The sequence below is a fragment of the Rhinatrema bivittatum genome, chromosome 5 (assembly GCF_901001135.1).
Source record: "Rhinatrema bivittatum chromosome 5, aRhiBiv1.1, whole genome shotgun sequence".
NCBI classification, from domain to species: Eukaryota; Metazoa; Chordata; class Amphibia; order Gymnophiona; family Rhinatrematidae; genus Rhinatrema; species Rhinatrema bivittatum.
In genome coordinates this window covers 198,150,528-198,178,406 of record NC_042619.1, presented here as the reverse complement: position 1 = coordinate 198,178,406, position 27,879 = coordinate 198,150,528, and the positions used below count along the sequence as shown (strand labels likewise).

At 40.6% G+C, this 27,879-nt stretch overlaps 1 protein-coding gene across 4 annotated transcripts in view; it reads left to right on the top strand.

Moving 5' to 3' along the window:
* Positions 1-27,879, top strand: part of KLHL15 (kelch like family member 15) — a 217,815-nt gene that overhangs the window by 88,890 nt on the left and 101,046 nt on the right. For 3 of the 4 annotated variants that reach the window (XM_029603073.1, XM_029603071.1, XM_029603072.1), the window contains one exon: positions 19,092-19,803. In XM_029603073.1, the coding sequence (XP_029458933.1) occupies positions 19,099-19,803 (705 nt within the window). In that variant the 5' untranslated portion in view covers positions 19,092-19,098. The remainder of the gene's footprint in view (positions 1-19,091; positions 19,804-27,879) is intronic. The other variant, XM_029603074.1, reaches the window with a different exon arrangement.

The window sequence follows — 27,879 nt, the reverse complement described above, 5'->3', positions numbered from 1 at the left end:
CTAGGCATTATTGCGGATAAAGCAGAGTTGCTTACTTGTAACAGGTGATCTCCAAGGACAGCAGGACATTAGTCCTCATGCATGGGTGACATCATCAGGTGGGCTCAGATGAAGAAAACTTATGTTTCTAGAAACTTTGACAAGGCACACTGAGCAAGTCCAGTATGCCCTATACCACGGGTCTATGCGGGGTCCCTCTTCAGCCTCGTTACATAGAATTATGATAAAATAAAAAAATAGGAGTAATCCACCTCCACGGAGTGGCGGGTGGGTTTCGTGTGGTCTAACATACTGCTGTCCTCTGAGAACATTAGTCCTCATGCATGGGTGACATATAGGTCGTATATAGTTTAATTACAGGCTTTTGTACCTTGTGTACCTTTAGCTCCAGTTCCAATATAATGTCTTTCTCCCCCCCACACAAACCCCATCCCTGATAGGTCAGCTTAAAATTCATATCTCCTATTGTAATTTATCTTGCTGTCGAAACTTGTACATACTTCCTCCATGTATATATCTATGCTCTGTTAGAATATGATTTGATGGTTAATGTTAATTTCCCCAATTCCCAGTTATTGATCTCTACCTTCCCTCTCCACCCTGCTCTCTACCCTTCCTCCACCCATCACCCTCAGTTTGATGTTTAATGTAAAGCCAGTTGCTAATTTTTGTTTCTTGTTAACTGATGAGATGTTCCCAACGTTCATCGGTATATAAAATCTGTTAAATAAAATAAATAAAACATCTGTTGTAGGTAAGCAATTCTGCTTTCTCCAAGGACAAGCAGGATGGTAGACCTCACACAGGAACATAAGAAATTGGCATGCTGGGTCAGACCAAGGGTTCATCAATCCTAGCATCCTGTTTCCAAAAAAGGCCAAACTAGGCCACAAGAACCTGGGAAGTACCCAAACATCAAGAAGATCCCATGGTACTGATGCCCATTCCCATGCTACTGATACCATTCCCTAAATCAACTTGATTAATAGTAGTGAATGGACATCTCCTCCCAGAACTTATCCAACAATTTTTTAAACCCAGCTACACTAACTATACTAACCACATCCTCTGGCAACAAATTCCAGAGCCTAATTGTGCATTGAGTAAAAAAGATTTTCTCCGATTAGTCTTAAATGTGCTACATGCTAACTACATGGAGTGCCCCCTAGTCCTTCTATTATCAGAAAGTGTAAATAACCAATTCACATCTACTCTGTCAAGACCTCTCATGATCTTAAAGACCTCTATCATATCCCCCTTCAGCCATCTCTTCTCCAAGCTGAACAGCCGTAACCTCTTCAGCCTTTCCTCATAGGGAAGCTATTCCATCCCTTTATCATTTTGGTTGCCCCTCTCTATACCTTCTCCATCGCAACTATATCTTTTTTGAAATGTGGCGACCAGAATTGTACACATTATTCAAGGTGCGGTCTCACCATGGAGCAAAACAAAGGCATTATGACTTTTTCTGTTTTGTTAAACATTCCCTTCCTAATAATTCCATGGGTAAATCCCTAGCTAGAGGCTGCTCTCCAACACCAAAAGGGGACTAACAGACACCTAACAAAGTACCAATAGGACCAACAACTCTGATGCTGTTGGTAACAGAGGGGGAGGCAGCCTGAAACCAAACAACGGGTCCTGGTTTGGGAGAGTTGGGTTCTACACCTCAAACAGGTTCTAGAGGACAGACTAGCTGAACCTACTGTCACGTCTGCCATTCCTATCCAGACAGTAGTGGGATGTGAATGTGTGGAGAGAACTCCATATCACAGCCTTGCAGATCTCCTCCATTGGAACTGCTCATAAGTGGGTCACCAACCCTCTGACAGAATGAATCTTGACATGACCCTCAAGATGCAGTCCCACCTGGGCATAACAGAAGAAGATGCAGTCTGCTGCCAATTGGATGTTGTCTGTTTAGCAATGGCAACTCCTAACCTATTCCTATAAAAAAAAAATAAAAAGTTGGGTGGACTGTCTGTGCTTCTGTCTGCTCCAGATAAAAGGCTAAAGCTCAGTTGCAGTCCAAACTGTGCGGTGCTTGTTCGCCTTGGTGTGAATGGGGCCTGGGAAAGAAAATTGGCAGGATAATTGACTGGTTAAGATGGAAATCCATTACAACCTTAGGCAGGAACTTAGGGTGGTCTTGCTTATGCACCCTGTCATGATAGAATGTAGTATAAGGTGGATAAGTCACTAAGGCCTGCAGCTTGCTGACCCAGTGCGCTGAAGTGACCACCACCAAAAATTAGACCTTCCAGGTCAGGTACTTAAAGTCACAGGTCACAGTGGCTCAAAAGGAGCTTTCATCAGCTGAGTTAATACCACATTGAGATTCCAAGACACAGCAGAAGGCCTAAGAGGAGGCTTCTATTGAAGCAGGCCCTGAATGAAACATACAAGTATAGGCTGTACAGAGATGAGCATATCATTTAAACCGTGGTGGTGTGCGCCATTTGCACTAAGATGAACTCTGGAGTTGGTTTTAAAGCCAGCCTCTGATAGGTGTAGAAGGTAGTCAGGCAGGAAAATGGATCTAGAGCCTTCTGCTCACATCACACAGAAAACCTCCCTTTAGATTCTAAAACATGCTTCTTTTTGCTCAAATTGAGGTACATAACCTGATCACCAACATCCCATCCATCTGATTTGTCTTGATCAGAGCTATTCTTGTTACATGCCTGTATAATGGATTGCAAGGCCTGATCCATTCGAAACTGCATAGTTGTTTTATCTTGTAAAAGAGTTTTAATATGCTGACTTACCTGATAATCCATGGCTTGTTCATCTCCTCCTTTACACATCCAATCTTGAGTAATTATTAGTGGCATAGCACGACCAAAAAGAATTTGATAAGGTTGATAACCTGTGTGTAATCGATTAGTACTTTGAATAGAAGCCAAAATCAGTGGTGATTTTTTAGACCAATCTTTGCCAGTACCACAGACAACTTTACAAAGAGCCTCTTTAATAGTATAATTCATTCTTTCCACTTGACCTGCTGCTTGGGGATGGTACAGTATATGTAGCTGTTGGGTAATGCCTAAAGCTTTCAGTAATGATATAAATATCTGACCTACAAATGCAGGACCTCTATCTGAATCAATATGTTGAATACAAATTACCTCTTCAAACGATTTCTTAGCAGCATTTTCTGCTATGTGAGTTCTGGTAGGAAATGCCTCAGTCCATCCTGAAAAAGCATCAATAATTACTAAAAGATATTTGTATCCCTCTTTAGGGGTAGGGAGTGCAACAATAAAATCAGTTTGTAAATGATGCCAAGGACCAACACGTCTCTGATGATAAAGATATTTATCATAAGTCACAGCTTGTCTAGCCTTTTCTTGAGCACAGGGTATACAATTAGCTACCCATTCTTTGATCTGATCTTTCATCTGAGGCCACTGTGCAACTTGTTTAACTCGATATAAAGTACACTCTACTCCCTCATGAAAATAAGCATGTGAAAACAAATTAACTCCTGTCTTTCTGTAGTAGATGGATGCAATATCAGCTCATCTGATTCTTCTTTTTGTGACTGATCTTGTGCCTGCCTTCGTATGGTAACTACTGCTATACATTCCTTAGCTAGTCTATCCACCTTGTTGTTCCAATATGATTCCTTATCTTGATTCTTTTGATGTGCCTTGACATGTCTAACATGTAAAATCCCTGAATGGTTACAAAAATTCTCATTGTTTTCGCTGAGCTAATTCTTTCCCATCTATGGTTTTCCATCCATGTTTTGTGCAATCTAACATCCAATATTGTAGGCCCTTAGCCACATAATCACTGTCTGTATACACAGACACTACAGGAGGTGGAGTAGGATAGGACTGTAAAACCTGTTTAATTGCTTCAACTTCTGCTGCCTAGGATGGCCGCAGGAGCTCTGATGGTGTGAACGGGATCAGTGAAGCGGAGGATAGTACTTCCTTTGGCGAAAGAGACTTCCTGGGTCCCGGTCTTGATGGCCGCCTGGATGAGGAGGATTGGACCAGAGTGCTGGCGGAAAGTTGTTGGAAGGTTTCATGATGGTCCCGGAGTTGGGCCACAGCATCCTTTACCCTATCTCTGAAGAGTTTCTCTCCAGTGCACAGCATGTCAGCGAGTAGTTCTTGTACCTCTGGTCTGAGATCTGAGGACCGCAGTCATGCCAGTCTGCGAGCTCTGATCCCCACTGCAGAGACCCTTGATGCCATTTTGAAAACATCAAAGGTCGCATGAACCTTGTGTTTTCCACACTCCAAATCCTTATGCGCCAGCAACTTGAGGGTATCTTGTTGCTGTTGAGAGAGCTGCTCAGCCACCTCCTGCACCTGCTTCCAGATGTCCTGCGAGTATTGGCTCATGTAAAGCTGGTAGGTGGTCAATAAGCATGAAGCCCTGGAACATCTTCCTTCCAAGAGCATCCAATGCCCTCTGTTCCTTCCCTGGGAGTGCTGAGGGAGGGGGTCTGAGAATGCTTAGCCCTCTTGAGGGTGGATTCAACCACCCCTGACTAGTGGGGCACCTGATGCATATCGAATCTGACAGCCTTTTGGACGAGGTAAACCTTGTCTGCCTTCTTATTCATGGGAGACAGCAACTCCATAAGGATCTCATGCACCAGTACTGCCACAATCTCCTTAGGATGCTCCATGAACTGAAGAACCTAAAGCATTTTTGCCTGGCGTTATCTTCAGTCAAAAGCTGGAATGGGATGGCCTTCGCTCTTACCCTGACAAACCCTGCAAAGGTTAGGTCCTCAGGCGACGACCTTCGCTTATCTGGAGGAGAAGGATCTGATGGGAGAGCATTTGAATCCTTGGAGGATTTCGTCTGAACATTCCCAAAAGGCTCATAGGGACTGTATACCACAGGGGATGGGGCCCTAAGTGGAGAGCCAACATCCAGAGGTGCAGGCACCAATGGAACTAGATGGGGGACTACAGGCCTCGGTGTCTCTGCCGGTCTCGGCGGAGCTTCTTCCTCGGAGAAACCAGCAACAACCTTCATATTGGTAGGGGGAGCCCTTTGTGCCTCGCTGGGCACCGGTGCCATCCCAGGACCCAACACTACCCTGGTAAGTCACCGATGAGCACATTGAGCTTCTCCAGAAGCGGTACGAGGATGGGCGGCACTGGCTCCAGTGCCACAGGACCAAAGCCTTGCAGCGCCCGCTCTACCACTAGCTGCACTCGATGCTCCAGTTCCTCCTCAAACGTTGCTGAAGCTAACACTGACTGGAAGGAAGGAAGGGGTGGCCACTTCTTCCTCCGTCCTGCGAGGGGGATCGGTGACTGACACTAGAACCGCTGGAGACCATCGTGGACCTCGGGCAATAATGGAGAATGAGCGCTTCTTGCCACAGAATCCCTTCGGTGGCATCATGGCAAAAGCTGGTAAACCTCCGTGCCTGGCACCATATATTGACCGGGATCAGTGCCGATGCTTTTTGGTCTTCCCACGATTCTCGGCCACAAAAAGAAACTTAGCCGAATGCCAAAAACCTTGACTGGGGGCACTACGAGAGGGACCTGGCGATGGACCAAAGTGGGGAGCACGGAGAGGAGAGGATCACCTTGCTGCTGGCTGAAAGGAATCAGTAAGTTTTGCTTGGGAATTTTTTTATTTTTTTTTTTACTATTGGGGGATATTATTTAGTGTGTTTGTGTATTTTGTGCTTTTAATAGTAAGGCAGCTAATAAACAGAAGTTAGTGTTGCATCAAGTGTCACATGTATGACTTTTTACCCGCCAGTGAGAAGTTGTACGTATGCATCGGATGCAAAGAGCTCCTGTCTCTGAGAACGAGTCCAATCTCTGGAGGCTAGAGTAGCAGACCTACAGGAGCTGAGGCAGACAGAGAGGTATATAGATGAGACCTTCAGGGTCATAGTAGCAAAGTCCCACCTTCAGACTAGCAACCATTGCTGCCTTGGAGGAAGAAGGTCTCATGATCAGAGAGCGTTAACCTGGTGCAGCAGGAAAGGATCCTGTAGCAAGGACCTGCTCTCCAGGTGGTGCATTGTCCTTTCACACCAAGGATGTGTCCCCAAGGGCTACTGCCTAGGAGGGAAGGGTTAGGTCGGCCATCATAGTTGGTGATTCGATTATTACGAATGTAGACAGCCGGGTGGCTGGTGGGCGTGTGGATCTCCTGGTAACATGCCTACCTGGTGCGAAGGTGGTGGACCTCACGCGTCACCTAGATAAGATTTTAAACAGTGCTGGGGAGGGAGCCGGCTGTCGTACATGTGGGCACCAACGACAAAGGAAAATGTGGGAGGGAGGTTCTGGAAGCCAAATTTAGGCTCTTAGGTAGAAAGCTTAAATCCAGAACCTCCAAGGTAGCATTCTCTGAAATGCTCCCTGTTCCACACGCAGGTCCCAGAGGCAGGCAGAGCCTTGAAGTCTCAATGCGTGGATGAGAAGATGGTGCAACAAAGAGGGATTCGGTTTTGTTAGGAACTGGGGAACCTTTTGGGGAAGGGGGAGTCTCTTCCGAAGGGATGGGCTCCACCTTAACCAGAGTGGAACCAGACTGCTGGCGCTAACCTTTAAAAAGGAGAGAGAGCAGCTTTTAAACTAGAACAAAGGGGAAAGCCAACATTCGCTCAGCAGCGCATGGTTCAGAGGCAGGTATCTTCAAAGGATACTTATAACTCATTAGAATTAGGGCATCCCAACAGTGAGGTTCTAATAATAAGAAAAGTAGTCCAAGTGCCTGTAACTTAAAAAAAAAAAAAAACAACTCACCTGAGCTTAAAAAAATTTCTAATTTATCCCTATCAATTAAAAAGCAGAATGAAAATACAAACAAAAAACACACTTTTTGGAATGTTTGTATGCTAATGCCAGATGTCTAAGAAGTAAGATGGGAGAATTAGAATGTATAGCAGCGAATGATGACATAGACTTAATTGGCATCTCAGAGACATGGTGGAAGGAGGATAACCAACCAATAGGACAGTGCTATACTGGGATACAAATTATATCGCAATGACAGAGAGGAGCATCCGGAAGGCGGTGTGGCGCTTTGTCTGGGATGGCATAGAGTCCAACAGGATAAACATGCTACATGAAACTAAATGCACAATCGAATCTTTATGGATAGAAATCCCTTGTATGTTGGGGAAGAATATAGTGATAGGAGTATACTACCGTCCACCTGGCCAAGATGGTGAGGCGGACAGTGAAATGCTAAGAGAAATTAGGGAAGCTAACTAAATTGGTAGTGCAATAATAATGGGAGATTTCAGTTACCAAGAGAAACCGAAGCAAAAGCCTTGCACATACGCAAGTAACAAAGTACACTGGTGCAGGATAAATTGTATCACCACCGAATATTCCAAAAGAACTTTTATTGCAGTTCAAAGCAGAATCAGGTGAAACAATGTTGAGATGGCAACTCCATAAATTAAAGAACACATAGTTTAGAGCGATCCCCCGACACGGACCGTGTTTCGCTAGGCTGCATCTGGAGGGGCCAGCATGTACATTAAAGTCTTCTCAGATATACAATGGCGCTCAGATATACAATGGCGCTCCATTGTATATCTGAGAAGACTTAATGTACATGCTGGCCCCTCCAGATGCAGCCTAGCGAAACACGGTCCGTGTCGGGGGATCGCTCTAAACTATGTGTTCTTTAATTTATGGAGTTGCCATCTCAACATTGTTTCACCTGATTCTGCTTTGAACTGCAATAAAAGTTCTTTTGGAATATTCGGTGGTGATACAATTTATCCTGCACCAGATTTCAGTTACCCCAATATTGACTGAGTAAATGTATCATCGGGACATGCTAGAGAGAGAAAGTTCCTAGATGGAATAAATGACAGTTTTATGGAGCAATTGGTTCAGGAACTGACGAGAGAGGAAGCAATTTTAGATCTAATTCTCAGTGGAGCACAGGATTTGGTGAGAGAGGTAACTGTGGTGGGGCCGCTTGGCAATAGTGATCATAATATGATCACATTTGAATTAATGACTGGAAGGGGGGACAGTAAGCAAATCCACGGCTCTAGTGCTAAACTTTCAAAAGGAAAATTTTGATAAAATGAGAAAAATGGTTAGAAAAAACTGAAAGGAGCAGCTACAAAGGTAAAAAGTATGCGAGAGGCATGGACATTGTTTAAAAAAAAAAAAAAAAAAAAAAAAAAACCATTCTAGAAGCACAGTCCTGATGTATTCCACACATTAAGAAAGGTGAAGGAAGGCAAAACGATTATCGGCATGGTTAAAAGGTGAGGTGAAAGAAGCTCTTTTAGCTAAAAGATCTTCATTCAAAAATTGGAAGAAGGATCCAACAGAAGAAAATAGGATAAAGCATTAGCAAGTTAAATGTAAGGCATTGATAAGATAGGCTAAGAGAAAATTTGAAAAGAAGTTGGTCGTAGAGGCAAAAACTCACAGTAAAAACTTTAAAAAATATATCCCAAGCAGAAAACCTGCGAGGGAGTCAGTTGGACCGTTAGATGATCAAGGGGTTAAAGGGGCACTTAGAAAAGATAAGGCCATCGCGGAAAGATTAAATGATTTCTTTGCTTTGGTGTTTACTGAAGAGGATGTTGGGGACATACCTGTTTCGGAGAAGGTTTTCATTGGTAATGATTCAGATGGACTGAACCTAGAAGATGTGGTAGGCCTGATTGACAAATTGAATAGTAGTAAATCACCTGGACTGTATGGTATACACCTCAAGGTTCTGAAGGAACTAAAAAATGAAATTTCAGCTCTATTAGTAAAAATTTGTAACCTATCATTAAAATCATCCATTGTACCTGAAGACTGTAGGGTGGTTAATGTAACCCCAATATCTAAAATGGTTCTGGGGCAAACCGGGAAACTGCAGACCAGTTAGCCTGACTTCAGTGCCAAGAAAAATGGAAAGTGTTCTAAATATCAAAATCAGAAAACATATAAAAAGACATGGGGGAGAGCGAGGAGAGAGATCAGAGTGTTTGCCCAGCCTACCAGCACTCTGTGAGAGACCCCGGAACAACCTTTTGGATCTGTGAACAACGCCGAGCCCTGAGGAGACGTCCGCCAGGGCACCTCCCGAGTGACGTCATCGAGGAGCGTCTGCCACTACTTAAACAAGCGGCCGACGGCGCATTGTCCCGTCGGCGCGCTGCCTAAGCCGCACGCTCCGTGAGGGGCGCGCAGCTTGGTCCGGCTTAGGCTGGCGAAGGCTAGAAGGCGGGAGCCTTTGCTCTTTCTCCCTGAGAAGTCTCCTATTGTCATCTTCCTCTGGTCTTTCTCTCTATACTTATTTTGTGAGTTATAAAGGGAGTGGAGGAAAATCCAGGGTTGGAAAATATACACTGTATTGAATTTTTTTGTTTGGGTGGTTATTCCTGCTAACGGAGGATGCCACATACCAAACGGAAGGGTAAGGTAAGACAGGAAGCCTCGACCCCTGTACGACCATTACCCTTTCAGACAACTTTGACTGGATTTTATTCCACAGCAGAAAAAGAGACCCCGGAGAGTCCCGGTATAGCATTGGGTGAGGAGCAAGCACCCATACCATTGGGAGAAGTAAGCTTAAGTCCCGGGGCCCCAACAACACCTACCCTACCTAAGAGCATTGCGCCGACCAGGGAACCAGGCTCTTTTCCACGACGGATGTCGTCTTTGGAATCAAGCCCGATCAAGGAGATACATGGCAAAGGGACTGCAATGCCAGAGAAGGTAAGAGGAACAGAACCTCTTACCGAAAAAGTGGGACTTTGTCTCGGTGCAGACAGAGTAAATACCGGTGGAAGATCTAACCCGGTTATTGGAACTGAGAGAGTCCTCCCTCTGGGAGATAATGATACTCACAAGATCTCTTATTCTCAATTTATACCTCCATCTGCTATATTAGGTTCATGTAGAGGGAAAGTCCCTAATGTAACATTGGAAATGTTATGGCAAGCAATAATTGCATTACAAACGGATATTGGAAACTAAAATTCTAGTGTTAAAGAAATGCAAACAGCTGTGTCAAACTTGAATCCTTTGCTAATGAATAATGGGATTGCATTAGCAAATGTTGAGGAAGATATAACCCAATTGAAAAAAGTTCAGACAACTATTATGCAAGGTGAAACAGTGCTTTCAAGGAAAGTAGAAATGATAGAAAATAATATTAGTTATACTAATTTAAGGATGGTTAACTTCCCTAAATGTAAATTAGTCTCCCCAAAAGAACAACTGAGGAATTATTTTCAGGAGGTTTTTTTATTATCTCCAGAGAATATTCCTATAATTGTAAGTGCATATTTTATAAATTGGAAAATTGGGGAAACAGTATTAGATCAAGAGGAAACATCTTTGAATGTAACTGAATTGATAGAGACATCCTTTAGTGCACAGGTAGAAAAGAGGGGAACACTTTTGGTAAAATGATCCTTTTCTTCTGAAAGGGATAACATTTTGAAAATATTTTTGGAAAAAAGAACTTCTTTATATCTGGGCCAAAAGGTATGGGTATACCCTGATGTTGCCAAGGAAACTCAGTTGAGACGAAAAAAATGTCTGGTTTTAGCTAATCAAGCAAGAACTTTTGGATTTCAAATAGCAGTTAGATTTCCGTGTAAGACTGTAATGTATATAGAGGGGGGCAAGATATATATATTATGAACCTGAACATCTTGAGAGGTTCTTAGAGGAGTATCGTAGTCAAAGGAGGGAGGATCAACCTCAAACCCAAGTATAGTTGGAAAAAGTAGTTCATTCTGCTAATCCTTTATTTTGGCTTAAAAATTTATAGATGAAGTACTTTAGTATAAATCCCCCCCCAACTAACTTGTATTGTAAAATGTAAAATAAGTGGTGTTTGTTGGTTTATAAATAAATTAATAAATAAATAAAATTTATGAATGAAATTATGTAATATGTGGATCTTATTTCCTAGTTATAAAGTTCAATTGTAATGTTGAATTATGTAATTTGAAAATCTAAGAAAAATAAAATGAAAAAGAAATAAAGACATGGTTTAATGGAACAAAGTCAACATGGCTTTACCCAAGGCAAGTCTTGCCTCACAAATCTGCTTCACTTTTTTGAAAGAGTTAATAAAAACATGTAGATAAAGGTGAACCGGTAGATGTAGTGTATTTGGATTTTCAGGAGGCATTTGACAAAGTTCCTCATGAGAGGCTTCTAGGAAAAGTAAAAAGTCATGGGATAGGTGACATCCTTTCATGGATTACAAACTGGCTAAAAGATAGGAAACAGAGAGTAGGATTAAATGGTCAATTTTCTCATTGGTGGGGAGTAGGCAGTGGAGTGCCTCAGGGATCTGTACTGGGAACCATGCTTTTTAATATATTTATAAATGATCTGGAAAGGAATACGAGTGAGGTAATCAAATTTGCAGATGATAAAAATATTATTCAGAGTAGTTAAATCAAGCGGATTGTGATAAATTGCAGGAAGACCTTGTGAGACTGGAAAATTGGGCATCCAAATGGCAGATGAAATTTAATGTGGATAAGTGCAAGGTGATGCATATAGGGAAAAATAACCCATGCTATAGTTACACAATGTTAGGTTCCATATTAGGAGCTATCACCCAAGAAAGAGATCTAGGCGTCATAGTGGATAACATTGAAATCGTCGGTTCAGTGTGCTGTTGGCAGTCAAAAAAAACCAAAAAGAATGTTGGGAATTATTAGAAAGGGAATGGTGAATAAAACGGAAAATGTCATAATGCCTCTGTATCGCTCCATGGTGAGACCGCACCTTGAATACTGTGTACAATTCTGGTCGTCGCATCTCAAAAAAGATATAGTTGCGATGGAGAAGGTACAGAGACGGGCGGCCAAAATGATAAAGGGGATGGATCAGCTCCCCTATGAGGAAAGACTAAAGAGGTTAGGAATTTTCATGTTGGAGAAGAAACGGCTGAGGAGGGATATGATAGAGATCTTTAAAATCATGAGAGGTCTAGAATGGGTAAATGAGAATCAGTTATTTACTCTGTCGAATAATAGAAAGACTAAGGGGCACTCCATGAAGTTAGCATGTGGCACATTTAAAACTAATCTGAGATTTCCTTGCAAATGCATAGTTAAATATGCGAACAATACTTATATATTTTTGAAAACCCCCCCCCCCAACTGACTCAATTCCTTATTGGGAAAACTTCAATAACGCCTGGAGGATCCGGTATAAATGCTTCAAGTCCCTCATAAAGTATATTTGTGCTCCGTAGATACCGTGAACTTACTTTTGTTAGTAAAGATGTTTATTAGAGGTTGTGTATTCCTCCCATCCATATTCTGTGGACTTTAATATTAAGAGAATAAGTGTTAAGATTACCCAAAATGTTTTTTTTCCTTTATTTTATGTTAATTGGGATTATTCTCTGTATTTCTATTACAAGATAAATAAAAAAAAACTAATCTGAGAAAGTTCTTTTTCACTCAATGCACAAATAAACTCTGGATTTTGTTGCCAGTGGATGTGGTTAGTGCAGTTAATGTAGCTGGGTTTAAAAAAGGATTGGAGAAGTCCATTACCTGCTATTAATTAAGTTGACTTAGAAGATAACCACTGCTATTACTAGCAACAGTATCATGGGATAGATTTAGTTTTTGGGTACTTGCCAGGTTCTTATGGCATGAATTGGCCACTGTTGGAAACAGGATGCTGGGCTTGATGGACCCTTGGTCTGACCCAGTATGGCATGTTCTTATGAAAAAGATCACGAAAAACCATAAAATCAAAGTTTTCCACAGGTATAAATCCAAAGTTTTTAGAGCTCAGTCAAACCGCGAGGCTCACAGCTCCATGGAAAAAAAGACTGTAAAGGGACCCTGCATAGACACATAGTATAGAGCTTGCTGGGCATGCTCAGTGTGCCTAGTCAAAGGTTCCTGCATCGGGCTCCATCTGATGATGTCACCCATGTGTGAGGACTACTATCCTGCTTGTCCTCGGAGAATATGTTGAAATCCTCAGCTCAGTGTGCAGTGGTGGCCAAGAAAACAAATAGAATGCTAGGAATTGTTAGGAAATAAATGGAGAATAAAACAGAGAATATCATAATGTTTCTGTATTGTCCATGGTATGTTCACACCTTGAGTATTGTGTGCAGTTCTGGTCACTAGATCTCAAAAAAGACACAGCAGAATTAAAAAAAAAAAAAAAAAGGTACAGAGAAGGGTGACCAAAATGATGAAGGGGTGGAATAATTCCACTATGAGGAAAGACTAAAGAGGTTAGGATTCTTCTTTTTGGAGATGATTGAAGGGAGATCTAGTGATCTATAAAATAGGGTATAAAGTGGAATGGATAAATGTGAATCAGTTGTTTATGCTTTCAAAAAGTACAAAGACTAAGGGACGTTCAATGAAGTTACTGGGTGATACATTTAAGACAAATAGAGAATATGTTTGTACTCATTTCATAATTAAACTCTGGAATTCATTGCCAGAGGATGTGGTGAAAGCTGTTAGTGTAGCTGTGTTTAAAAAAAAGTTTAGACAAGTTCCCGGAAAGAAGTCCATAAACCATTATTAATGTGGACTTTGGGAAACCTACCATTTATCCCTGGGATAAACGGCATGGAATCTATCAATCTTTTGGGATCTTGCCAGGTACTTGTGACCCAGATTGGCCACTGTTGGGAACAGGATCCTGGGCTTGATATACCTTTGGTCTGGTCTGACCCAGTATGAAAAAATTTTATGTTCTTAATTTATGAATCCCCCTCCTCAATAGGCTTACATCACATCCCTGCTCTGTACTCCCTAAACTCAGGCTCTTTTTTTTTTTCCTCTGGAACTGCTCCTGTCCACGCCCTGCAGCATTTCTCCCAGCACCTTTATATTCCATGCCAGAGGGAGTCCCATGCCTGCAGAGTCCACATAAAACACTCCATCACCTGCATGTCCTGAGTCTTAGCAGTATCTCCCCAGCATTTGGTGCTTTTTGTACTCAGTTTGGAAACCCCCGAGATAACTGCTGTCTTATGGGATAAAAGATCGGAATGTTTTGTTTTTAAAAGCAAGGAGAGCAATGTTAATCTAAATTCCTCCTTAGTTTAGACCCTGACCACAGCCCCTCACAAAACTGGAATTGACAATTTTTAAGAGAGATTTTGGGCCTATGATATTGCATGCCACCACCACCTCCTCCCTTTTCCCTATCCTTTCAATAAAATATCTTATTTACCCTGGTGAGTACAGGGCTGGAAGAAAAGAGCAGATATCTGGCCCTCTCCCTGGTCTCTGACCAGCTAGCACAGAAATCTTCACCAAACTTTGAATAAACAATTTTCCAGCCTTTGTGTCTATAGTTTGAATCTGTCTTCTGTTTGTATTTGTATTTATTAAAATTTATTGATCGCCTAGGCCTGAGGCGATGTACAAAATAACATACACAATATTCACAAAAATTGAAACTAAGAACCAAACTTGAAAACTAAAATAAGTAGTTCAGAACAAAATAAACATTACCATGGTCATCATCAAAACTGCTTTGTTCTCAAAGTTCTATGCACCATCAACTAGACAAAAGTGAGTCCCAACAAAAAAGGTGTTAGGAATGCTTTAAAAGTTTTTTGTAAGAAACCAAAAACAAAATCTGCACAATGAAATTATCAGGGATATAAATCTTCATACGTACTCGAAACAGAATATCCCCTTCAATCAATTTCCAATATAATTTTTTCTAATCAGGAGAAACGCTCTCAATATTTAAGAATGCTGTTAAACAACAAAATCTTTATCCACCGCGATGGTGAAAAAACAATTTTTAAGGGAAGGAGAGGAAAGTTTCATACAAATTTCATGTCATTGCATCCCGCAATGTATGGTATTTTAATCATAAACCACCTCCTCCGACCCTGTGAATATCTTTTCTATTTTTTGCGTGAAGTGATTTAGTGCAACATTCAACATTCAAAAAAATTTTTTAAACTTTCACTACCCTCAATTGGGTTTATTCTCAAATATTTTGTTTTTCAAACAGTCCCGAACAATCCTCCGGTAACGCCGATGCACATTTACTGTTGATTTCGCAACTGAGAACACAAAAAATCTTGATGACACCACTCTATAGATTTTTCAATTTTAAAGCAGGAAGCTTTCCCGCCACTTATCTGTTGCTCATCCCAGTTGTAAACTCTGTATCCAAATCTCTTCCCCGTTACTTATCTGTGCACATCTCAGCTGTAGACTCTGTGTCCAAATTCCGACAAGGCCTTGTTTCGAATCGTGGGATTCTTCATCAGGGGACGACAATCTCGATGTCACCATTCGAAAACCGTTCGGCGTCCTTACACAATTCCACTCGCCAAATGCATGGTCGCCATCTTTGTTTAAAGTGTTTTGTGTTTTGTACATTCCATCAGTCTTAACACTTCAGGTATTGTGTTCCACATTGCCGCTGTGGCCACAGGAAAAGCACAGTCTCTTGTCACAGAAAGGTGTGCTGCTTTCACTGAGGGTACCTCAAGAATCCATTTTTCTTGAGATCTAAGATTTCTTATGGGTTGATATTCGTAATAGGAAGTTAATCCATGGAAAGGAATTTGTACTGAGGATCTTATGTGTTATGAATAGTGTTTTATACTGAACTCGAAACTGACTGGGTAATTATTTAAGCCTCACCAAGTAGATGTAATATGATCCATGCGCATTTTGCCACTAATCAGACAAAAGTAATTGTATTAGTTTCAATGGAGAGGATGGCAATCCTTGATATGTGATATATATATAATCCAAAATTTGCAACGTAGATGCCTGCACTACCAGTTTGAAATCTTCGAGTTCTAATAGGGCCTTCAGGCCACAAAGTACCCATAACTTGTAGAAGTCATTCTTTACAAGCCTTTTGGTGTGGTGATAGACAATTTATTATCTAGCTATACTCCAAGGCTTTTGGCATGGAAAAAGATAGGGAATTTGATTTGTCTGAGGTTATTGAAAGAGGGATAGAATCGTTGTTGGAACATTGACTTGTCAAAAACTCTGTTTTTGAAATGTTTAATGCCAATTTATTATGATGAATCCATTGTTTGATGGCTGACAGATTCCGATTAAACTGACTGTATCCAACCATGTGGGAAGTATTTTAAGAAAGAAATTGAATATCATCCTCAAATATTCGATAGTCTTCGCAAAGATTGGCTAGAATTTTGCAGATGGGTGCAAGGTAAATATTGAATAGTAAGGAAGATCTGAGCCTTACACCAATCAAATTAGTATACCACATGGAACTTTTGCCTCCTATTCTTACTTCTGAGGAAAGTTCAGAAAGATACAATGTAAACCAAGACAAGACTTGACAAGAGATGCTGCATTCTCTCAAAAGGAAGAGAAGAATGTCTTGATCTATAATATCAAATGCAGATGAAATATCCAACATTACTAGCAGATAACTAAGACCCAAGTCAAGCCCTCCTCTTAAGTTGTCCAGTATGGAGATCATAAGGCTCTCAGTATTTAGCGTTTTTCTAAAACCAAATTGTTATTGGTTTAGAATGTGATGTTCCTTTATGAACTCAGACAGTTGTTTAAGTACTACTGCTTCTAGGAGTTTAGATGTGAAGAGTAAGGAGGAAATTGGTCTATAGTTTGCAGGAATTGCAGGGTCTAACCCAGTCTTCTTCAAAAAGAACCTTACAGAGGATTTCTTTAGAGATGTGAGTTCTACTCCTTCTGACAAAGATAAATTAACTATAATAGTGAGTGCTGAAGCAATTATTTCTCTATTTGCAGTCTGAACACTGCAAATGTCTAAAGGAAAGAAAGAAGGATTCATCTTTGTTATAATACTAGAGACCTCAATGACAGAAGTGTCGTTGAAAACAGACGTTACAGAGTTAGGTAAATTAGAAGCATCTGTGTACCAAGAATGCGCACTCAGCTCTTTCTAACCTCACAACCTGTGGCTACGCCTCTCCCTCTCTCATAGCTCCTCTCCCAGGCCCTCGCCTCTTCCTCTCCCAGCCAGAATTAGGGCTGTGCATTCGTTTCTTCCATTTCAGCAGGTACGCACATACCTTGCTGACTTTCTAAGTCCATGCAAAAAAAATAGATGATATCCATATATTTTTTAGTAATGAGTTATGCGCATATGTTTTCACGTGTTCTAGAAAGATGGCGAGGTACATGCGTTCCCGATGAAACAGAAGAAATTAATGCACATCCCTAGCTAGAATTACTTGTTTCAGTTCCTATTCCAGACCCTCACAGCAGTGTTCTTTCTCCCAGCCAGTATCCCTTTTTAAACAATCTTCTAGCAGTTCTCTCACCCCCTCAACCTCTTTATAGCTCCTCTGTCCATCCTCACCTTTCACAGACACTTTATGAGCAGTTCTCCCCACTGCACCTCAGGAAGACTGTCTGTTCTACACTGCTGCTACTCTGTTGCTCCTTTGGGGGTGACCCACTCTCACAGCAGGAATTGCCTAAAAGGCCAGTTTGGATGATGTGACCAGCAGTGGCCCAGATCTAGAAGCAGGAAAAGCAGCAGATGGGCTGATGGAGGGTGTAAGCTGTAGCACAGATTCAGTCCTGGTCTTGGCAGTAGATCTCCTGTCAGTGTGCAAGGCAGTCGAGGGTGAATACAATTTGAGCAGTTGCTAGTAGGTTTTGGTGGAATTTTTAGGGTTCCACAAAAATCCTTGTAATTTCCTGGGCTGAGAAAACTGTTGCTTTGTCAGTGTTGATTTTAAAAGCAATGACAGGGTCATTTCTAAATACATTCCCCAATGATTATACATTGCATATAGAAGCATCAGCTGATGGAGTTTTCAAATGGAGGATACTTTTTTGCTGTAGTTAATAAATAGTAAATAAATTCCTCCCATAAAGTTGTAGGGTACTGCTTGGGCATATCTCAGAGGTCTGGACTATAGCAGGTGGCACATCTGAAAAAATAAAATATACTACCAGCTATTGGGTTTCTCATTGTTCTGCTGTAGATAAGCCAGATGATTCTACCTGATTATATAGTCCTGTAAAGTTGTAGAATAAGTGTATATGAGAGAGGGAGAACAAGCATAAGAACACAGTTATGCAGAGGAAGGTTTGATAACTTTCTTTGACACACACACACTCTCTCTCTTGTGCTCATACACATATATACAGTTGTGCTCATAAGTTTATATACTTCTGGCAGAATTTGTAAGATGTGTATCATTTTAAGAAAACATGAGTGATTGGACAAAACACGACTGTTAGTTTAATTTGAAACACATTAAAAATATTATGCATCACAGAACAGCACAATTATTAAATAAACCATAGCAATAAGGGAAATAATAAAATGGTCCTGTTCAAAAGTTTGCATACTCTTGAATGTTTGGGCTGATAATATACACTCTAGTTGACACACACAGGTTGAGATGGCAATGAAGGTTAGATAGCAATGCCTGTGGCTTTTTTGATTATGGTTAGTGTCTGTTTAATGATTGTGCTATTCTGCGATGCATAAGAGTTAAATTTGAAGCACATTAAAAATTAATAGATGTGTTTTGTCTGATCACTCATGTTTTTTTAAAATGGTACACATCTTGCAAATTCTGCCAGAGGTATGTAAACGTACGAGCACAACTGTATATGTATTTGTGTATATTTATTTATTTATTTATTTATTTAAATTCTTTTATATACCGAAGTATAGCAGATTGCCTTCACTCTGGTTTACATTGTAACAATTCATACAAGAAACACAGTTGGGTTTTTGGTTTTTTTTACTGTGTGTGTATATATGTGTGTGTGTGTATTTTTTATATATGTATTTATTTATTTTTTTTTGGGAATGGGACAGAGGAGCTTCTTAGAGAAGTTCCTTTGCCTTATTGTTTTGTCTCCTTCCATTGACTTAACTCCCAGAGGTATAGGCTTTCTATGTTAGAACTCCCGAAAAATCATTTAGTTGGTTGAAAATTTCTCTCTATCGCTGTTTTAGAGGAGGAAATATTTTCTGTAGAACAGGTAAGCAAGTAAGTTGCAATACTGAAATACCAACATTGATCTTCAGGTTTCAAACTACTATATCCTAATTACTGTGTACACTACCAATCTAGAAAATATTTAGTATTTTAGAATTATTAGCAATTTTAACTTTGTGGGTGCTTTTTTTTTTCTTTTTTAGGTAATTCATGGCAGGGGTTGTGGAAGGATACAGTTCTTCCATTCATGATACCACTGTGTCTGCTGGGTTCAGAGCATTGTATGAGGAAGGACTACTTCTTGATGTCACTCTAGTTATTGAAGATCATCCGTTCCAGGCTCATAAAGCATTGCTTGCTACCCAGAGTGATTACTTCAGAATTATGTTCACAGCCGACATGAGGGAGCGAGACCAAGACAAAATTCACCTGAAAGGCCTGACAGCTACAGGTTTCAGCCATGTCCTCCAGTTCATGTACTATGGGAACATTGAACTGAGCATGACTACAGTTCATGAGATCCTGCAGGCTGCCATGTATGTCCAACTTACAGAAGTGGTAAAGTTCTGCTGTTCTTTTCTTTTAGCAAAAATCTGCTTGGAAAACTGTGCAGAAATTATGAGACTGTTAGATGACTTCAGCGTAAACATCGAGGGGGTGAGGGAAAAGCTGGATTCCTTTCTGTTGGAGAACTTTGTGCCACTCATGTCCAGACCGGAATTCTTGTCCTACCTGAGTTTTGAAAAACTCATGAGTTATTTGGATAATGATCGTCTGAGCAGGTTCCCTGAAATAGAGCTGTACGAGGCAGTTCAGGCTTGGCTACGGCATGATAGAAGGCGCTGGAGACATACAGATACCATCATTCAGAACATCAGGTTTTGTTTGATGACACCATCCAGTGTTTTTGAGAAGGTTGGTGCATTTGAAAGCAATAGACAGGATTTATCATTTAGCTAGGGCAGCATGCCATGAATAGCTAAGTTTCCCAAATTTGCCAGGAAAACAAAAATATAAGACAAAACAAATTAGAGCATTTCTCTATTGACACTTGACATAGAAAGTGCAGTCTCTGAAAATAACATAGGCTGGGCCTGATTTGTATATATTTATATAAGGTATATGCATTTTACTTTTGTTGGAAGCGGGTATATTTGTCAGATTCTGTGGAAAATATACTGAGGGCTTCTGATTTTAGGTGTTGATAAAATGTAAATTTTGGTGTGTTTTGTTTTTTGCAGCTAATTAGGTTATTTTTTAAGATGTTTAAAATAGATGGTTTTTTTGGTGTTTTCACATTGCTTTAACTTGTACTGGGTTGCTTTTTTAGTTTGTACAGTGTTTTTTCCCATAACCCCCTCACAGCCTCAACACAGTTTTCCCGCCCCAACAGAGCTCCCCAAGGTGACAACCAAGTACTTCCTTCCATACCCCTAGCACTCATACCACCTTCCTCCAGCACAGTGCCCATACTCATCCCTCCCACCAGTACAGCCCCAGCATCTAGCAAACTTGTCTATAGAAGCTGGGGCTGCTTCGAGGCCCAGTTGCATAGCAGCTGCAACATGCTCTGAAGGGGGTACAAGCTGGGGGCTGAGTTGGTGCATGCTTTGCTCCCAGGTCCTCTTAATGGGCCTGCCCTCTCCTGGCAGTAAAGGTATACTGGCTTAGTCCTTAGCCTGTGAGCCTTCAGAGCATGTTGTTGCTGCCACTGCTGCAGTTTGCCTTAGGGCCAGTCTAACTTCTATAGACAAGGTCCAATCAGCAAGGGATTTTCAAATCGGGGGCATCCTATCAGAATTTATTGGTGTTAATTGATAATCAGAAGTCCTAAATATAACTAATTGTTTAGGTACTTCATGAAGTATTTAAACTTTTGTTTGCTTCCTTTTTTAGTATGATTGACATGTTAGTCTACTTAATACATGGAAGGTAAAGGTCAATAAAATTAACAAATTACAATAGATGATACCTTTTTTATTGGACCAATTTAATGCATTTCTTGACTAGTTTTGTAATTTAATACTTCAGCAAATTCAGCTTTGTCCTGAAATAGGAAATGTTAGTTTCTGAAACTAATCAAGAAATACATTGTTAGTCCAATAAAAAAGTATTCCTGATATATTTTTTGTTTTTGTTTGTTAACCTTTCTTTGTATTCCATGAAAAGCCAAATGCATTCACCAAATTTTTTATTTTTGTGATAGACATTCTATAAATGTATCTATAATGCAGTCATAAGGAGTTCTTTCTTGGTCATTAAAACATGCTTTGGATGCTTTGAGGCAATATGACCAAAGGCTTAGTAACTCAAGTACACTACAGAATTAATTTGTTTTGTTGGAGCTTTTAAAAATGTTTAACCATTTTTGGGCCTCATTTACAAAGCATATTTCCCACAGAAAAGCCTTAGTAAATCAGGCCCTTTATTTGGTATAGCATACATTGTCATGTACACCTACGGCTAAATTTTCAATAGCACTTAACTGCAAAGTTCCAAGCATAATTTTATACCAAACTAAAAAAAAAATAATAATCAGTTTTCAAATGCAAAATAAGAGTTAGAATATTGCATTATGTAGCTAAATATACACATGTAACTTTACCTGTTGCAAAATGGGGCTTAAAGTTATATGTGTAAATAGCCATTTAGGTACACAACATTAGAAAATTTTAAGTTACATCTGGAAATTGGTGACATCCTCCAGAATGACTCCCTTTAATGTGGTCAAATTTGAGTGAATTATGAATTTACATGTCTATTTTTGGCTGCTGAGAATCCAGTTAGATACATACAGGCAACCTACGCATAAGTCCCAATAAAGCTTTTGAAAATGTATTCCCATATGAAACAATTTGCTTAACTAAACATATAACTACTGAGAGGCAGCCAAAGGAAATAAAGTGGTTGGTCTTAATATAATTGATTTGCAGTTAGCAGACAAAGCAAGCGAGTACATTAATATAGAGAGAAATAACTCCAACTCTGATTTTTTTTTAACTAATTCATGGTTGTCTTCTCCACGTGACAGAATAATCTGGGTATTGCTTTCTTACATAAGTCAGTTTTTTTTCTCAGTTCTATTAACATTTTAAACAAATACAACCATGTGCACATCATTATAAATCTTCTTAATCATCATAATTTCTCCCTGTTAGTCATAAGGAGTACACAAATAAAAACGTCCAATACTGTGCAGACTTACAACCAAATCCAAAAACTAAACATTTGAACAAACAATGCTCTATTTTCAAACTATGTTGTCATAAGGCGTAGTCATACTATAAATATTTTCTGTTGCATAGGTTTTCCCGTCGATAGCAGGGCTGAATTAGCCATGCTGCCATGGGATCTGTCAATCAGGTCCGGGAGGCGGAGCTTTACAAAGCAGAGATTTAGATTTTAGCACTCTGCGGCTGCGCGTCTGTTCCCGTGCAGGAAAGTAACAGATTCTCCTCAGTCTGTTTTTTCCACGAGTGGGATCGCACGCGGGGCTGACTTCTCCTCAGCATTTCTTATTTTATTGAAATGTCAAAAAAGCTGGGGTTTAACCCCTGTGCCTGTGGCAAGGTAATGTCTGTCACGGATGGCCATGACCGATGTAACCGAAGCCTGGGACCAGAGCATAATTTACAAAATTGTGATTTTTGTGCTCGAATGTCCCCAAGAGCCCAAAAACAACGAGCTTACAAAATGTTTGAACTTTTCACGTTTTCCGAGCCATTGGAGGCTCATTCTTCACCGGGTCCCTCGTTGGCGGCTCCGTCACAGAAAAGAGCGTCGTTTTGGAATCCTCAACCCTCCAGGCTTGGAGGTAAGGACTTACCGAGCCGACATGGTCCTCTCGGATCTGAAGGCCTGAAGAGCCTCGGCGATCAGCGCAGGAAACAATGGCGCCTAAATCTGCAGCACAGACGACTTATGCGCCTGAAGTACCTTCTACGCCTAAATCACCATTGGCGCATAATACTTCTGTGCCTAAATCATCATCGGCGCACAAGACACCGGCGAGCACAACGCAGGAAGCGTATGCACATAACGCGCCGAAGACATCTGCGTGCACGGCGCCGAAGACGTCTGAAGCGAGCTCGACGCCGAAACCATCTGAGCACACGGCGTCGATGACTTCTGCGCACAAGTCGTTATATGAGCACAACTTACAAAAAACATTGACGCACATGGCGCCGAAGGTATTAGCGCATTCGACAACACACAGATCGACGCACAGTGGACTACAAATGTCCAAACAAATACATCATTCAATACCACATGGGGTAAAACGAAGACATCAATCTCCACATGTACCTCATTCCACCTCTTCAGACTCTAATTTTACAGTGGTGAAGTCAAAACGAATCAGACGATCACTGTCGGGATATGGAACCCATACAGGATCATCGTCACACCATCATCATAGGCGATCATGTCACTCACATCAAAAAGCTGCGAAGAAGAGAGATACATGGGCAGTGAGCCCTTCCACTTCTAGGTCATCTCACCCACGAAGTGTAGATTCTCTATCTCGTAGACAATTAATACAAATCACTTCCTCTGCTGCATCTTCGTCCTCAGATATTTCTATTAAGACACAGAGGGCATCTTCGTCCTCAGATATTTCTGTTAAGACCACAGAGGGCAAAATGAGGAACAAGTATGACGTACCAGCTACTTCCGCTAAAATTCCTACAGTATCACCTAAAACAGGTGAACTACCAAAACAATCTGGTCGTGCAGCAATGCCTCCTCAAACAAAAGAGTCATTTCTTCAATTATCCCAATCATTGGCAGGGTTTTATGAAACTTTTCAATCATCTTTTAAGATGTCTAACGAGCTATCTGTGAGTTCTCTGGAACACAATACACATACCTCTAGAGAACCGTCGGTGGAGCCTCCGGCATCCCCAATGACGAAATGACCAATTTCACCAATTCAACAGCAAGATACCCCTATAGATTCTCTATCTCCACAAACATCCCCATTGTAATCTACTGGATTCTCATCGGATCCACAGGAACAACCACAGGAACCATATTCTCCTCCAGAGGACCTGACATACCCAAAATTTTTAGAAAAATTGGGCACAATATTACATCTGGAGGTCCAAAAGAAGACAGACCCTAGATCAGAAACCTTTGGTCTCCTAAAGATTTTCGATGCTCCGGGAGAACCAACATCTCTCCCACCACACGAATTATTACATTCTGTCTTGCAGAAGTCATGGGAAATGCCTTATTCTCTATCAGCGGTTTCCAGAAAACGGATATAAAATTTCGTATGAAAAAACATCACCTTACTCAATACCACAATTACCACATGCTTCAATTGTGATAGTTGGCAATGCAAAGATTCAAAAAAGCAAAATCGCATGCCTCGTATCCACTGGGTAAAGACAACCGGTGTTTAGATGACTTTGGCAGGAAGATGTATCATAACTCAATGTTGAATGCCTGCATTATGCACCATCAATTCTATATTGTACAATATCCATATGAGTGCATACAAGCCACAAAAGGTATGCTTTCCTCGACGGCTGATCAGGTACCACCGCCTCTTCATGATATGGAGGAGTGTTCTCGACACCTTCTACGATCAATATATGAGGCATTTGAAACATCTTCTAGGGCATCTGCGACAGGCATAGCAGCCAGTAGGATAGCATGATAACGCTGTAGTACAATAAGAGAAGATTTACACAAGAAACTGACGAACCTCCCGTGTACGGGAGACAACCTGTTCGGAGAACGGTTTCAAGAAACAGTTGGGAAATTAAAGGAGGAAGCTCTAGTAGTCCAATCCTTATCACAATCTCACCTCTCGACCACGCGTCATGTGGGAGCTACACATAGACAATCCTATAATCATAGGCCTTACGGTCTTATCAGTCTTTTCGTACACAGACGTATCCATCTTACCAGCGTCCTCCACCGCAACAAAACAACACGACTCAACATAGGGGTAAACCACGTAACCAGAGACAGCAAACCCAACAACCGGCTGCTGCAGTAAAATCAAAGCCGTCTTTTTAATAAATCAGCCACCACCACTGCATCAAGCACCACCTGGCAGAATTCATTCTTGCCTAGAAGCCTGGGAGAAAATAACAACCGATCAATGGGTTTTAGAAATAGTACGACATGGCTATCAACTCCAATTTACCACAAAACCCATACTACTTCACTTTTCCACTCTAAAGAGTCAAAGCTTCCAATCACAACTGGGGGAGGAGATTGCTTTGCTTCGCAAACAGCAGGCCATTCGACTAATTTTCCCGAAAACCCAAAAAACAGGGTTCTATTCCCCATACTTCCTCATACCCAAAAAGTCAGGTGGACTTAGCCCCATATTAGATCTACGGGAATTGAACAAATTCCTGACCAAAGAGAAATTCAAGATGGTATCGTTGAAATCGATCTTACCTCTGATTCAACCCAACAACTGGATGTGTTCCATCGATCTGAAGGATGCGTGTACACATATTTCAATCCATCCATCCTCTTTGCGTTACCTATGCTTTCGCTATGGCCATCAACACTACCAATACAAGGTTCTTCCCTTTGGACTATCGGCTGCACCCAGGGTTTTCACCAAATGCATGGTTGTGGTGGTGGCTCATCTCAGATAACAGGATATGACCATCTTTCCATATCTGGACGATTGGCTGATAATAGCATCGACCCCAGACATCTTACTCAATCAGCTCAGACGGGTGATATAGTGCTTACAGGAATTGGGACTAGTGATCAATTTTCGGAAATCACATCTCCAACCAACACAACGACTACAGTTCATAGGAGCAGGCCTGGACACTGTTCACAATCAGGCATTTCTCCCAACAGAAAGAATAATACAAATAAGTCAACTTCTCTACTCGTTGAACAACACTCAAAGGCTGTTGGCAAGACAAATTCTGGTAGTCCTCTGCCACATGGTGGCAGCTATCTTCACAGTACCCAACACCAGGCTACACATGAGACACCTGCAATGGAGACTAAAACATCAATGGAAACAACACTCACAACTGTTGACACAGAAGCCTCTCAGTGTTCCAATGGGAACACTAAGAGGAGAGGATCACCTTGCTGGTGGCTGAAAGGAATCAGTACGTTTTTGCTTGGGACATTGTCTTTTTTAAAAGTATTGGGGCAAAGTTAACTATTTGGGAATATTATTTAGTGTGTTTATGTGTTTGTGTCTTTAATAGTCAGAAAGGCAGTGAATAAACAAGTTAGACTGTTTGTATTTTTAAATAGTCAGTCAATAAGGTAGCTAGTAAGCAGTAGGTAGTGTGTTTATTTTATTTTATTTTTTTAATTTATTATTTATTATTTCAACTCTTATCAAATACATTACACAGTTCTTTAAGAAATACAATCTGAAAATTATTAAACAACATAATCTTAAATCAAACTGTGAATATCCATCCAGGTAACAAAAATCAAGCAAAGAAAGTGCTGGGGAGTCCAAACAGTCTTGAAGCAGATAACTGAGAAGGAAAAATAAAACACAAGAAATTTTTCATTTTCTCCTATATATCATTTTTAAACCAACGCATTGGTAGTGCTTTAGGACTGGATATCCAGGTATTGTCTTAGCTGGGTCGCTAATGTAAAAATATACTTGTTCCCCTGACTAATAATAATACATTGACATGGGTATCTTAATAGAAATTTTATCCCCTTATTCTGAGCTTCACCTCTCATTGCCAAAAATTATTTTCTTTTAATTCTTGTTGCATATGATATGTCCGGAAAGATCCTAATAACCTGTCCATAAAACTTATCATTTTGATGTCCAAAATATATTCTCATCAAAGAATCTCTTTCGGATAGAAAAGAGAATTGTACTATAAGGGTGGCTCTAGTATTTATACTGGTTTCAAAAGATTTTTCTAACAATTCTGACAGATCTAATTCAGGCTGTTTATCTTTATCTTGATCTTGTTTTTTCATTTCCTCATTTTGAGAGATATAGTATATTCTTGCAATAGCTGGTATTGCTTCCTTTGTATATTTCAGGATATTCACTAGGTAACTTTTAAATAAATCTACTGGGTTTATTAAAGCGGTCTTAGGAAAATTCAATATCCTCAAATTATTTTTCTTCAACTGATTTTCTAATACTTCTAATCTCTCAAAATGGGATTTTTCAGATTTTATTAAATTCAATTGAATTTTATCCATTTCATCTACCTTGAGTTGTACAGAATTCACTGATTCTTCAACTTTTTCAATCTTAGATTGAAGGACCACATTCTTATTTAACACTTCCTGTAATGTATTTACTATGTTATTTATTGATTTCTGCATGGAAACTAGCATATTTCCTATTTCTCCAAGAGTAAAATTTTTAGGAGTAATAACTGAAATCCCAGCCAAGGATCCTTCCTGGATATTACCAGCCCCCCCCCCTCCAATGGAGATGTAATTCCACTTTGATCCATAGAGCCCAGTTGTGAACTCTCCGAGAAGCTAGTTGAACCAACTGCTTCTCTCTGGTCACATGTTGTTAAAGAATCCATTTTGAGTTTGGGATCACCTGCAAGAGATATCCCCACTCTAGATCCAGCTGGTGGCTCAGGAGTTGTTGGTGCCCCTGGGGTCAATGATGTTTCATGTGTCTGGGAGGAAAGACCCTGCTCCTTGTCTAAACCTCCAGCGACACCCCCTTCTGGGGTAACTATAGGAGTTTTCACAAAACAATCCTCTATTGTGGGTTGATTCATCCTCACAGGGGTAGAAGACAGTTCTCTCAGTTTTGCTTTTCTCTTTGTATGTGGCATTTACAAAGAGATAGCAAAATTACCCAATACAAACAGAAATTTTACTATTCTCGGTATCAGTCTTACCAGGAGTCTTGTGACTGAAAGTTGATACGTAAAGACCGTTCCTCTCCATCACTTCTCGTGGCTGCAGATATACAACAAGAAAATTCCTTGCCAGGGCCAGGTTCGCCAGGCTAAGCCAGGCAAAGCAACGCAGGCCCCTTAGGCA